Source organism: Balearica regulorum, chromosome 17 (assembly GCF_011004875.1).
Source record: "Balearica regulorum gibbericeps isolate bBalReg1 chromosome 17, bBalReg1.pri, whole genome shotgun sequence".
In the NCBI taxonomy this organism is placed as follows: Eukaryota; Metazoa; Chordata; class Aves; order Gruiformes; family Gruidae; genus Balearica; species Balearica regulorum.
The window spans coordinates 12,888,571-12,901,404 of NC_046200.1; the positions used below are offsets into that span (position 1 = coordinate 12,888,571).

At 47.9% G+C, this 12,834-nt stretch overlaps 1 protein-coding gene across 3 annotated transcripts in view; it reads right to left on the bottom strand.

Annotated features, from left to right (window-relative positions):
- The window catches only part of SRRM4 (serine/arginine repetitive matrix 4), a 48,856-nt gene that overhangs the window by 12,141 nt on the left and 23,881 nt on the right, over nt 1-12,834 (bottom strand). Inside the window, exons 5-9 of one of the 3 annotated variants that reach the window (XM_075769826.1) lie at nt 12,147-12,173; nt 11,405-11,455; nt 8,376-8,474; nt 7,229-7,385; nt 4,802-4,927 (exon numbers count right to left, since the gene is read on the bottom strand). In XM_075769826.1, the coding sequence (XP_075625941.1) occupies nt 4,802-4,927; nt 7,229-7,385; nt 8,376-8,474; nt 11,405-11,455; nt 12,147-12,173 (460 nt within the window). Of the gene's footprint in view, nt 1-4,801; nt 4,928-7,228; nt 7,392-8,375; nt 8,475-11,404; nt 11,456-12,146; nt 12,174-12,834 lie in introns of all 3 variants that reach the window. The other 2 variants (XM_075769825.1, XM_075769827.1) reach the window with 2 other exon arrangements.

A 12,834-nucleotide genomic window follows, 5' to 3' on the forward strand; every position in this document is an offset into this window, starting at 1 on the left:
AAGGGGACAACAGCCCTGCTCCTGTCAGCCTCTGCGTGGGGTTCAACCCTACCCTGGCTGGGTTTCTGTGGGTTGCTGAACCCAACAGGTCAGCAAGGACCCCAAACCCACGTAGGCTGCCCTGGGCAGGGCTGTTGTCTGGGACCCTGAGCACCACCAAGGGGATTTACATCATTTGAGTATTATATAGTTCAGTTTTAACTCCAGTGGCATTTCCCTGAGCCAGTCCAGGAAGGTACCGGCACTGGGAGTGAGGCAATGTTAGTGCTAACGTCTGCCCTTGCAACAGGGTCAGAATTAGGGGCAAACGGGGACCCAGCACACCTGCACTCCATGGCCACCTCCTCTTTCACTCAGATGCTCTGTTCTCCTCATTCCCACCCATAAGGTTTGTTCTGGGGTCTTCAGAGTGTGGACACATAGGTTTGGTTCCCTCTGCTCGGGATAGTCCTCCAACATGTTCCCAGCAATCCATGCTCCCTCAAACACCTGCACATGTCCTCACACCACGCTCTGGGGCGCACAATGCCCTCCCTCTATGCCATGCGCTCACAGATATGGGGTATTCTGAGCCGAGAAAACCACATTGTAAGGCTGGTAATATCTGAGGGAGCAGAGGACACTCGGATCAGTTATCACACAGCAGGGACTGGGCCAGTCCCTTTGGAGAGCTTAGCCCTGGACCAGCTGGTTCAGGGACAGGGCTCTTTCTCATCCACAACGGGGCTACAGACCCAACTATGTCACTTTTTACATGGAGTTCCTTCATCCCATCAGATGGTGCCTTCACATCTACCCTCCTGCCAGTGGCATCTGATCTGTGTCCCTGGGGGGGTTGCTCTTGACCTAGTTCAAGAGGTGCTAACTGGGACAGGGACAGCTGACTCCGACGCATGTGCTGCACCAGCAGTGACTGAAACCAGAGCAGAGCTGCCAACACGCCGAGCGGCTCTCGGCACACAGTCTGCAGAATGATGACTGCCCACAACATCCTCACTCTCTGAAAACACCTGGAGTTGGAGGATCTCCACATACTTCCTGCGTTGCCAAGGAGAGAGGCATTACTGCTTCTGGGAAAAGGGACAGAGGGACAGGAATCAGTTCATCCCAGCAAATCTGTACTGGAGCTGGGGACTCCCTATCCCCACTCCATACTAACTTCTAAGCCATGCTCCTAACTCGGAGGCATCGGGATCCCCAGCAGCAGACATGGGAAATGAAGTGATCCTTCTTCACTAGCCAACTTGCACCTTCAACATGGAAATACTGGACAGAGCAGAAACATCTCCCAAATGTTCCCAACCAGGAATGAGTGGAGACACACATTGCAAGTCCTCATTTCAGCATCTGGTACTGCTCCTTGCTGCTTCTCAGTTCTAACACTCCTCTACCAGTTCTTGTTTATTCCAGTACAAACTGGAATGTCAAAGGAGCATAAGAGAGACAGGTATCAGGCTCTGGTTTTCACCAGTTCTTTCTGAAACCCTGATGCCACATCCAGAGCCCTGAGAGAACCTTGCTAGGAACCACCACGCTCTCCCCAACTGCATCCCAGAAGATATAGGATTGTGCTTTCAAATATGGCACCAGATTTTTTTTTAAAGAGATGGGTTATGATTTGCATTAGATCGGAACCCTAACCAAGAGACAACCAGCTTTTCACCACCTTTCATTTGCAGGCATAAAACCACCATGTGAGGTCCTCCCTGGCTGCAGAAGCAGGAACGACCTGGAGGGGGCACGGGGCTGCTCCGAGGGACACTGACCCCAGCATCCAACACACAAACACCTCGCTTCTGTTCCCTCCCGGTCTAAACCCAAAGACCTTTCTTTCTGCCAAGAAATACAGCAGTTTCTTGGCATTTCTAAAACAGCTTTTAAGACTGCTGCTGGGACCTGGGACCTTGCTTTTGCTTTGCCTTCGCTGAAGTCTACCTTCAAAGTAGCAACTGTTGTCAGTACATCACAAATTCTGTCAAATGACCGGGGGATCAAGCAGCTCCTCTGTAGCTCAACATCTGTGGCAGCAGCACTCTGGGAAGAGGCAACATGTGGATATCAGTGAAATATGGAGCCCACAGTCCTTGCGAGGGCTGGAGGGTCTGGCTAGGGCAAGGCAGGTGCCGGGGGGAACACAGCAGCTTCTCAGCACAAGTCTCAAGGTGCTCAACTTGCCTCTCTGCTTGGACAAATTCCCCATCTGATGACCTTGGCTTTGCTTCTGGTCCCATTCTACTGCTTCTGACAGGCATGCCAGCCACAGGAGATGGAAACAGAGCACCACATCTGAAAATACTGTGCAGAGCTCAATTGAATTCTAATGGCTTTTTATTTTTCTAGGGTGTCTTAAAATAAGTCTGCTCTTTCATGAATCTAATTTTCTCTATAAGAACATTTGGATTTTTTTCCCCCTCTCTAATAAGTAATTAAATAGTCTCAGTGAACTTTGCTTTCTCCAGCTTTCAGCAGGGGACCCACTGCTGCCCTCAAGGGAACTCAAGATATATATTTATTGGATTTTTTTTGTTTCAAATCATTATTTAATCAAGATGAAGGGGGAGCAGAAATGAAGCCCTCACTCATACTCCAGACTGTAATTTTGAGTGCGATCCTAGACCAAGAGGCAGTGCAGTCTAATAGGTTACAAAAACACAATCACTACTCGTCTTGCAGCGAAACTGAACACGTCCATTTACTGTGCTGCAAACAGCCCTGAGGCGAGAGATGACTATACATTTTCTCAGCCATAAGGAGACCAAGACCCATCGACGAGCAGCGTGGCACAGCCTTGCTTATAGTTGGAGGATTTCTTTCTTGGGTCTTTTTTCTCTTGTTTTGCAACTCACTTCAAAGTGGAATTAATTTCTTTTTCAGAGGTGCATAATCTCTCCCTTTCTTTCTTTTTCTGTGCATTGTAATAATGAAAGGAATAAAAAACTTGTGTCAGTGACCCCGGCGAGCCTTGCTCTTGGCCAGGGCCCGGCAGACATCTGCTGAGGAGCTGCCGGCACGGGGAGCAGCATCTGCTGAGGGGGGCTGCTCGGGGGGACGAGGCTGCGTGCCAGGTCTGGGGTACCCCCATCTTCCAGAGCAGGAGGCTGGGGGGAGGCCTTCGCCTGGGGTAAGGGGCTCACCTCTGCTGACGATTTGCCCCGGCTGAAAAGCCAACTCCTTATTAAGGGAGTACAAAAAATAGCAGTGCTGTAGGAATACAATATAACCTCTTTTTGCACAATTATGAATCCCTCACAAGGAATATTGAATGGAAAATACCCTTTTTTTTTTTTTTTTCTAGATGGAGAGTTCAGGGTGAGGCTTTCTCTACCACAAGGGCTACGCTTAGTCCGGGAGCATGGAGGCAGCAACACAACTGTCCCTGCAAGGTCAGAGCTTGGGTTATTTGGGGCTGGATGGCAACACTGCTGAGCAGCCTGGCTCCCAGACCCCTTGCTGGGGGTAAATTCCTGAGAATGCCAGGCAAAGGTTTGTTCCTTTGCAAAGATCTTTTCAGCCTGCTGGGGTGGTGCAGCCAGTGTTGTGTGATGCAGGCCAGGGTGTCCCCACCTTGGCTCAGGCGAGGCTGGAACTACTTTGGAGGAAGGGTTTGCTTTCCACCACCTCCTCTGGTACCTGGTGTACAGCACAGCCCTTCAATGGCTGCAGGCATCCCTCCTTCACCCCAGACTGCTGGCATCCCTGCGGTCCCGGCACTGCCTTGTGAATTTACCAGACGCTAATCAGGTGTAACCTCAGTCCCCTGGCTGGGAGAGGAGAAAAGGAATAGCAAAAAGAAAACAACTTCCATATTATGGAAGGGTTTGCCTTTCTGCTCTCTAAGGGCTCTGTTTGTTGTCAGAAACATGCTGCCTAACAGCTAAAAGAATAGCTTGCCTTATGTAAACCAAAATCCAGGCTAGAAACCAGAGAGCAACAGCAAGCCAATATGCAGGTCTGCTATAAGGTTTCCTGAACCTTCCCTGCACACGCTGTCCCAGCCCCTGCACAGTATTTCCCCACTTCTACCTTTCTGCAGATGCACGAGGACAAACAGCATCATTTGGAAGAACAAGTCTACCCCACCGAGCCTCGCTGAAAACCTGGCTCAAGCCTGTATTAATTTGTGACATCGTAAATGAGCTTCAGTGGAAGTAAAGGAGCTGGCAAGGAAAGTGTCTGCAGCGCGCAGTTATCTTCATCAAATCCAAAGGCAATTAGATTCATACCCTGCAGGTATTTATATTGCACTGCTCAACTGAAAGCACCGTGGCATGTAATACATCTGTGCTGGTGTGGAATAAAGTGTCTGCAGCAGGTTAGGGGTGTTCTGTTCAAAAATAGATGCTGCATATTAACCACAGTTTCTTCTGCATGCTGAGGCACAGACCCACAATCCTATTCTCAACAGGCAACTATTGCGGCTGCATGGGATTAAAGGGAGAATGAGAGGGTGAACCTTGGAAATTCACTGCCAAAAAGAAAAGTAGCAGGGAGCTTCGGGGTGTTTCTACATGTGTGCGTGCATGTGCATCGGCTTACGCGTAAAGGCAAGAGGGAAAGAAGCAGCAAGGTAGATGCATGGGCAGGACGTTATTTTGTATGCTATATCCCTTATAAATTACAGGTAGATCTAGCTACGAATTGTGGCTGTTCCAGTCGAACGGAAGGAAAACAAATGGGGGGGGGGAGGGGGAAGATGGCAGAATTTACCACAAAATGCTTAAAATTTTCAGAAGAAAAAAAATATAGAATAAAAACTGGCTTAAAAAGCAATATCTTTGATTTGGAAGTGCTATAGCATTACCTCGTGGGAGTTGGTGTATTGCCTCTCTGGGTCTCTTCTGCACGTTGGGATCCTCCCTGGACAATCCCTTTCCTTTGGAGATATGACAAAGCATCTCCCCAGGCAAGGATGGTTTGGCTTGGAAGCCTGGGCCAGAGGGAAGGGTAGGGAACGTGACACACCAACCCCCATAGAGGACTGAAACATGGCATTTTTGAATCCCAGTTCTGGAATTTTCCACAAAATCTTTTCTTTTCCAATAATTTATTTTTTATATGTGATCAACGTTTTCTGCAAGAGCACATTTTCATTTCATAACACATCCAGGCTGCTTTCAAAGTAGATTCTGACAGAACTAAACTTATTTATAGAGCAACCATTTAACTCACAAAAAGGAGAGGCATCAAAGAGTTGTGTATATTCATTAATAAATGAGACCTAAATTTCCCATTCCATTTTTCCATTGCCAGTTTTGAGTGCATGATATTTAGTGACCTTATTCAGAAAAAAATCAGGGGTAGCACTTAACCAGGGGCTTCAATTTAAACCAGTGCTTGAATGATGTCCCAAGAGAGCATATTTGTTTTTGGGAACAAAAAGACACTAGTGGGTTGCATAGTAAAGGTACTGATGCCTTTTAGCCATTGAAATATTTGCCTGTATTATTAACCCTTACTAGAAAGGGTGCAGCAGGGGCCTGATGACTTTTATTTTGCATCCATCCCCTGCATCTGTAACTATAAAGCTCTGATTTTCCCTGCCCTGCAGCTTGTGTGCTCATTTACCCCGAGTGAAGTAAGTGGAAAGGGGAGTGCAGCATGCTTGAATTTAGCTCATTTTAAAGCTTTTACAATTTTAAATTAGAGTTTACTCTTGCTCAGGGAACAGAACAGCTGGGAGTCAGCCCCACAGGACTCAGGGAGCCTGGCTTCACAGAGAGGAAACCTAGCAGCAATTAAAAACCAGGCTTAGACTTGAAAACATTTATGTAAAATATGCAGCTTGAACAAAAAAAAAAAAACAAAACCAAAACCAACCAAAACCCAACTCTGGTGACATGGTGCAGTCTTTGGCTGGTTATTTTTTGGGAGGAGCTGTTAACTCATTACTACTTTCCCAGGTTGACGGAGGGCAACACCCCAGGCTCCTGGCAATAAAAGCTTCTTCTCTTGTTATTCTTTCTTTGCACGTGTGCGCGCACACAGACATCCCAGTGTGGTGTGCGGGTTCTGCTATTCACTCTACCTTGTATGGTTTTATAAGCAATGACTCACATGTGCACTACACACTCAGTAGATGTATATAACAAGAGCAAATATGCATATCTATAATGTTGAGAGACAGCTTGTGCCTGTCTGTACCCACGTATAATCTCTGTGTATTTTGATCGGAATGCTGTCTGTGTGGGTGAGCGGATAAAGTCTCTCCTCTTGCTGGCACTATCTATCCCATATCTGATGTAGCTACTGCGTATGGCTGAGCTATTTCCAATTGATGACTGGGCCTAAAGCAGAAAATCAGTTCCCCATTATATACCACTCTGGGGCTTGGAGGACTCTCTACTCAAGACACCTCTAACGTTACACATCCACACGTGTTGAGTACCAGATTCTGCACTGCCTTGAGCCCTGTGTAGCAATTTCTCTCTCCAGAATGCCTATCAGATACTAACACCACAACCAAAGAGCATCACACCTCTGCTTTGCAGCTACCGGGAACAAAGAGGAAACGTGCCATGGAAAAGGAAGACTTCATATCAGTCTGTGTCTAATATTTCTCTCCATCTCTTGCTCCCTCAAATCTATGGCATGTATTATATCATCTCTTTCCATGTATATGGAAAAACATCCCAAGGCACTGAGCCTGATTTTACCCTCGGCTGCACACGCAGTTCCCATTAGCATCAATGAGAGCTGCTCATAAGTTCCGAATTTGGCCCCTGGGCTTGTCGGTCCAGAGCAACAGTGATCCTAGAAAGATCCTGATAGTCAGAAAATATCCCCTGCCAATAATCACCAACTCATTAAATGTAAATGTTTCTTTTATATATGTTTGATTCCCTTTCTTTTCCCTGAAGGACTAAACTTTTGGACATGAAGACCAGTGAATTATGTTCACATCCAGCTGAGCAAAGACTGCATAACAAACACTTCCCTGTAAAATATCATTGCTGGAGGCCACTTTTTTTTGTTAAATGTCCTCAATTCATTATTTATAGGCGAGAGCCTTTGCAAATTTTTCCCCTCTCCAGCCCCACCCTTGGTGTGAAAGTGCTGAAGGAAGGAATGACTTTAAATACATTGGAGAACAGCACCATTAATAAATAATACAGTTTTAACCAACTTTGTCTAACATCGCTATAATTGAGTTATAAAAATTTCATATCAGATTTCTTGCCCAGATTCCTGTGGCTAGTTCAAGCAAAGCAGCACAGTGTGTAATACTTACTACTTCCTTAGGAGACAGGAAGCTGTAGAGTGGGAGGGTTTGGCTGGCTTTTTGGCTGGCCTGAACCTCTGCAGAGGAGCTTCGCTTTGCGGTGATCTTTGAGTGGTGCCGGGAGTGTCTTCGCCGTGTTTTATGCCCTTCCTCCCGAGACCTGGCTCTGTGCCTCCAGAAGACATAAACAGCCAATCCGTTATTCCTCGGTATTGCAGTAGTGCCCACTACCAGCTCCGTGCAAACCCTTGGCAGCTCTGTGCGAGGCCATTGCGTGTGGGAGAAGGTCTTCCATATGACTGCTCTGTGGAGTCATGATGGAGAGAAAAGGGGTGTTTTCCTTTTCTACTTTTTTAAAAAATATTTTGCATCCAGGCTTTGGACCTTAACCTCAAATTTCAGCTCCAGTTCATGATTTTATGATGGCTCAAGGCAAACCATACTTTCACGCAGCCTTGAATGTCCCCATGGCAATACACCTCCAAGAGAAGACATGCTCTGCTCTTGCGTGAACACCCCTCCAATTACTGATTGCATTCCTCCCCTCACTGATCATCAGCTTTTCGTAAGAAAATTCCCAGTAGTTAGGAGGAGTGAAGTGGGAGCGTAGGGGTGGTTTGATCAAGTGCTTTCAGAAAACGTGAAACATGAACTCATGATGTGTATAAACTATGCGACTTGCTATTGCAGCGATGCCGGGTCTAGCACCAGCATCCACTTAGCTGGCCCCAGGATGCATCTGTCATCCACAGGACAGAGATTTTAATCAGGTCAAAGACAGTGGCTATAGATTGCCACGGGCAAATATATTTCCATTGCTAAGACCATGTTTAAGGGTTTCCTGGGACATCAGCAGTACAGAGCCCTTGGGTTAGGGAAGGGAGACTAGGCTGTAATCAGCTGTCATGGGCTGATCATCAGCCATGGGGATTAGAAGTGACTGCTGGACTGAAAAGCTGCAGCCACTGCTCCTCGAGGCAAAACCCTTCTGTGGCAGAGACCACAAGAAGCTCAACCTCCAGTGCGTGACATTGCTACCAGTACGGGATGCGGCTCTGCACAGAGAGTTTGGGGGTTGCACAGGCTATTGCAATCACGTCCTTGAGCCCACCGGGAAGTGTTGCAGGATGCTCAGCTCAGGGACCGGTGACGATACCTGCTTCGGCAGCCGGGGGAGCGGGAGTCGGAGCTCTCTGAGCGAGAGTGGCAGTGGCGGTGGCGATGGCGATGAGATTTCCGGGTGCGTCCGCGAGAGCTTTAAGAAGCAGAGAGGAAAACCACCGTTAGGCTGACAGACTGGGGGGATGCAAGAGCCAGCAGCTGGAGGCTGAAGTCGGTAACATTCAAATCAGAAAGGAGAAAATCCCAGAAATTCTCCATCCCTTCATAGCTACACCAACGTTAAGGCAAGCCATCTTACCAAGATCTATGCTAGCATTTTAACTACAAGCTATTAGGTTGGCTCTGTAGCCTGCTCGGGGAAGATCTATGGACTAGCATGCAGGAGTGCAGCAGACAGCACCAATTCTTTCTGCTTTCAATAATTTAAAGAGCTGTGTGCTTGCCCGTTCATCTGCTTGCCGTTCATCCTGCAGCCTACCCTAAGACAGCCAGGAAACAGGCTGGGATCTTCCCATTGCTGAGCCTTGTTGGGGGAGCACCGTCTCTCTCCAGGCAACCCATGGCAAAGCTCCAACCCTCCCATTTCTAGCTCCAACCCTCTCTGTAGTGCAGGCTCCTTGTTAAAGAGCAGATGCAGAAGGACATGCTCCAAATAATACAGTACACTCAGTAACAGCCAGCCTTCCCCACGCTAAGGGGGAGGGTCTAGCCAGTCTTATGGTTGCTGTATAAACATGAAGTACAACTTCCCTAACTGCAGCCTGCCCTACACATGGTTCCTCCTTGAGGGGCAGGACCATTTTACCTGGCTTCTTACAGGTGTCCAGTCACTGCTGCTCCCTTTTCTGACAGGGCCACAGGACAGTTACCAGCAAACCGTGCGCAGGGACCCAGGTTCAGTGCCTGCTGCGCTGCCCTTTGCTCCGTTCAGGCTGTTACTCACGGATTACCCGGCCCTATTACCGAAGGGTTGTTGTCGCCTGCACCAACAGCTAAAGTCCGGCGTGCAGAGAGCAGGGTGTTGTGGGTGGCAGGCTACCTGTCACCTTCTGTGCCCATTCCCTCTCATTGTTACCCACCACAGCAGTTATTTTAGATCTTGTAGTGTCTACTGCTCACGCTGGCACCATTGTGCCAGCAGGCAAAGCTAACGATGGGTTAGCTGGTGGGAACAGCTATACCAGTCACTGACAGCGGTAATACGACCTGCTCAGACAGCAAATTTAGTAATTTGCTGCTATAAAAACTCGGCAAATCAATTGCTTGAGAACAGGATCTCCTTTAAGACAAAAGGGGAACCTCCAGGGCAATTGCTTGAACTCCACCTGGCTGTTTTCTCTGATGCTTTTCACACCCTATGATTATATTTTTAAAAACTTCACATTTTGGGTCTTCCTTCCTTATTTCCATACAGCTGAAATCAGCAGCACTGAACATCTCTCCCTCACATAGTGGATTTGTGTGAAAAATCACCGTGTTTGCTCTTCACCCTTCTCCTCAGTCCCTCCAGTTTAAGAGTTTTCCCGTTCTGCTGGAGGAAAAACTGGTCCTGTGTGATTTAGATAACCAGTTGCTCGACAAAGATAAGCCAAAGCAGGGTGATTATACAAAAATCCTGATCCGAAATGGCTCGTGGAATCTCTCTGATCTACACCCAGGAGCAATAAGAAGGTTTGCAGAAACCGGGAGTATCTCAGCTCTGATTTGAGAGCTGAAAGATGAGGGCTAAACCACCTGGACTGGTTTATCCCCAAAGAGCAATTCTAGCAGCTCTTGTTCCCCTAGGTCAGCGCATACCAGCACAGCATCTGATCTTTGTTTTAACCACACCGCTAGGCTACTGCCTACTGGCCAGTGCTACATTGGGTTGGAGAGATGTCTGCTTTAACTGATAAACCTGGGAAGCCTCAGTTTTACCACTGAGATTTCTGGGTACATAGAAGCCCAGTTTGAAAGGAAAAAAAAAAAAAAAAAGGTGGCTGTGCTACTGAACATGCAGAAATCCCAGAGAAAAGGAGATGGGCATTCGGTGTGCAGGAGAGATGGCCTGTGCAGGCAGCACAACATGCTCTGCACCTCATGGATTCCAGTCTCTTCAGTCCCAGTGCATACTGGGGTGACACTGGTGGTGTCAGAGGCTATTGTCCCTCTGTCTCCTTTCTGCCTAAGCACTAAAAGTTGTGTTGGGAAGAATTAAAGGGCAGGTCCTAATAATACCAAACAAACCAGCAGCTAGCACTTCCATCTGCCAGCTCAGTTTCTGTCTCTAGTAAGGTGTCTCACATCCCAGCAAAGCCAACCAGGGGTTTGGTGCCCAGGGTTCAGCCCCAGAACTGTTTCCTTGTTCTGAAAGTAGGTGAGAAGCCACAAGTTGCAATTCCCAGAAGACAGAGAAGGAAGTGAAAAGCAGAGAAGGCTTACAGGCCTTCCTTCCAGCCCTGAGGAACCACATTTTATACCATACCCCTTGTTTGCCTGCCCCACAGGACAAGGATTGTGCTCTGCTAACGCTCCAGGGCAGATGGGGATCTCAACCCCAGATTTTTACAGCCTCCATCACCTCCAAACAATCTCTTCTCTTCCCTAGTCCCCATTGCTTTCTGCTCCCATTTGGATATTTGGTTGTACTGTATATCATGAGTAGCCCCTACTGTGACGTCCAAGAGCAGCACACAAGGAGGAGCTAAGGCCCTTTGCCCAGAGGAGGCTGTGGGGCACTGTGCTCTGCAGATTCGAGTTCATCCTCTTATGCTTCCCTCATCAGAAAAGCTGGAGTCTCTGCTCAGGACTGGATGAAGAAGACACGGTCCGTCCTTGTGAGATACAAAAGTAAGTACTAAATGAGGTGGCACGAAAGAGAGGGAGAGGAAAGATCTCCAGCCTCTACAAACCCTTTTCCATTCCAGCAAAACCAGAATTGCTGGGTTTAGCTGCAAAATAATCCCGAGAATTGCTTAGGGTGGTGCAGCCAGTGTTAGCTCCAGGGGACCCACCACAGCAAGCACCTCCTAGCCCCACGGCTCTGCGCAAGCAGGGCAGGGAGCGCCACGAATCACTACTTACTGTTTTTTGTGTTTTCTTTCTTCCTTTCTCTTACTTTTGGGGCTTGAAGAACTAAATAAGAAATGGCTAATTAATTCAGAGATTTCTGTTCTGATAAAAAGCTGCACAATCACACATCAATGTTACCGCTAGATTGCCCAAGAGCGTGCAATAGAAGTGAAAGGGATTAATGATTCTGCCACAGTACAGGGGGTCTGAGTGCCTGCTGACAAATCTGGCTTGTGGGCTTGGCCAAAAAGGATCAGCCGTACTGGCGGCTTTGCATTTTCCCACAGAGAAGATGAATACTTCTTGATACTGTACAGACACATAGCGGAATCAGGAGAGTTCTTCCAGTACACACCTGGAAAGCCACTGACTCTGAATGTTTTAAGGATGGGCACTGCTGGGGGATGCTATACTGTTTGCAAATAAAACCATAAGAGAAATGAAGACTCAAGATGCAACATGGATGGGGTTGTCAGGGGTTAGGTTATAGCAAGAGGTCTTTTCCAGTTACATGCTTGATTGCACAGGTTGGGCTGGAGACCCAGTTCCTGCAGGGTTTGAGGAACACATAAGGCTGAATAGGAGAGGCTAGCTCCAGACCGACCGGGAATGGGGGAGCCGAGGGGATTCCACAAGGAGACACAGAAGAAAAATGTCTTCTGCCCCCAGCCAGTGAACATCAACCTTGTGAGACCTTGAGGAGACCATTAAACTCTTATTTCTAAGGGACCACCCACACTTGCTCAACTCTTACCTGTGTCTTCTCTTCTTTGAGGATAACCTGCAAGACACAAATACGTACATTGAATACAGGGTCTCACAAAATTGGAAGCTTGAATCAGAGACAATGTGTTTAGGCTTAGTGTTAGACTGAGCACTGTGAGAAGGCCTCATGTACCAGCTGGGCAGAATGGCCCTGGCTCTCCTTTGGCCAGCTGGCAAGGGAGTTGCTGAGAAACGCTGGTGTGGTAGAAGTGACTAGTACACTCTACAAATAATTCAGAATATGATCCTCAGGATAACAAGTCTATAGAGATCAGACACGTCCTCTGTCCCTGGTGACTCCCTTTTCTCTGCTAATGCCTCCACAGTCTTGCACTACACTTAGTTTGAAGGGGCAGAGGTGAGTCCAGTCCCTGGCTTTCTGTATGAAGGACCAAGGAGCAGTCAAAGGAAGAATCCTTTCTGGAGCATCCATGGTATGACACAGGAGCCACTGTGCTGGTGGTCCTCACAGAAAACCCTGGGAGCATGGAGGACACTCTTCCTCGTAGCGAGGCCTGGCCCCAGTACACTGCACATCCTGCTGTGACTCATCTCAGCTTGGAGCACAACATCCTGCAGAAGACATGGCCTGAAGTCCTCCTGCCTAGAGGGGCTGTGAGATTGCCCGTGGCAAGGTTGGTTGGGATCTGTAGTTGAAGTGGTATCAGGTGTCTGCA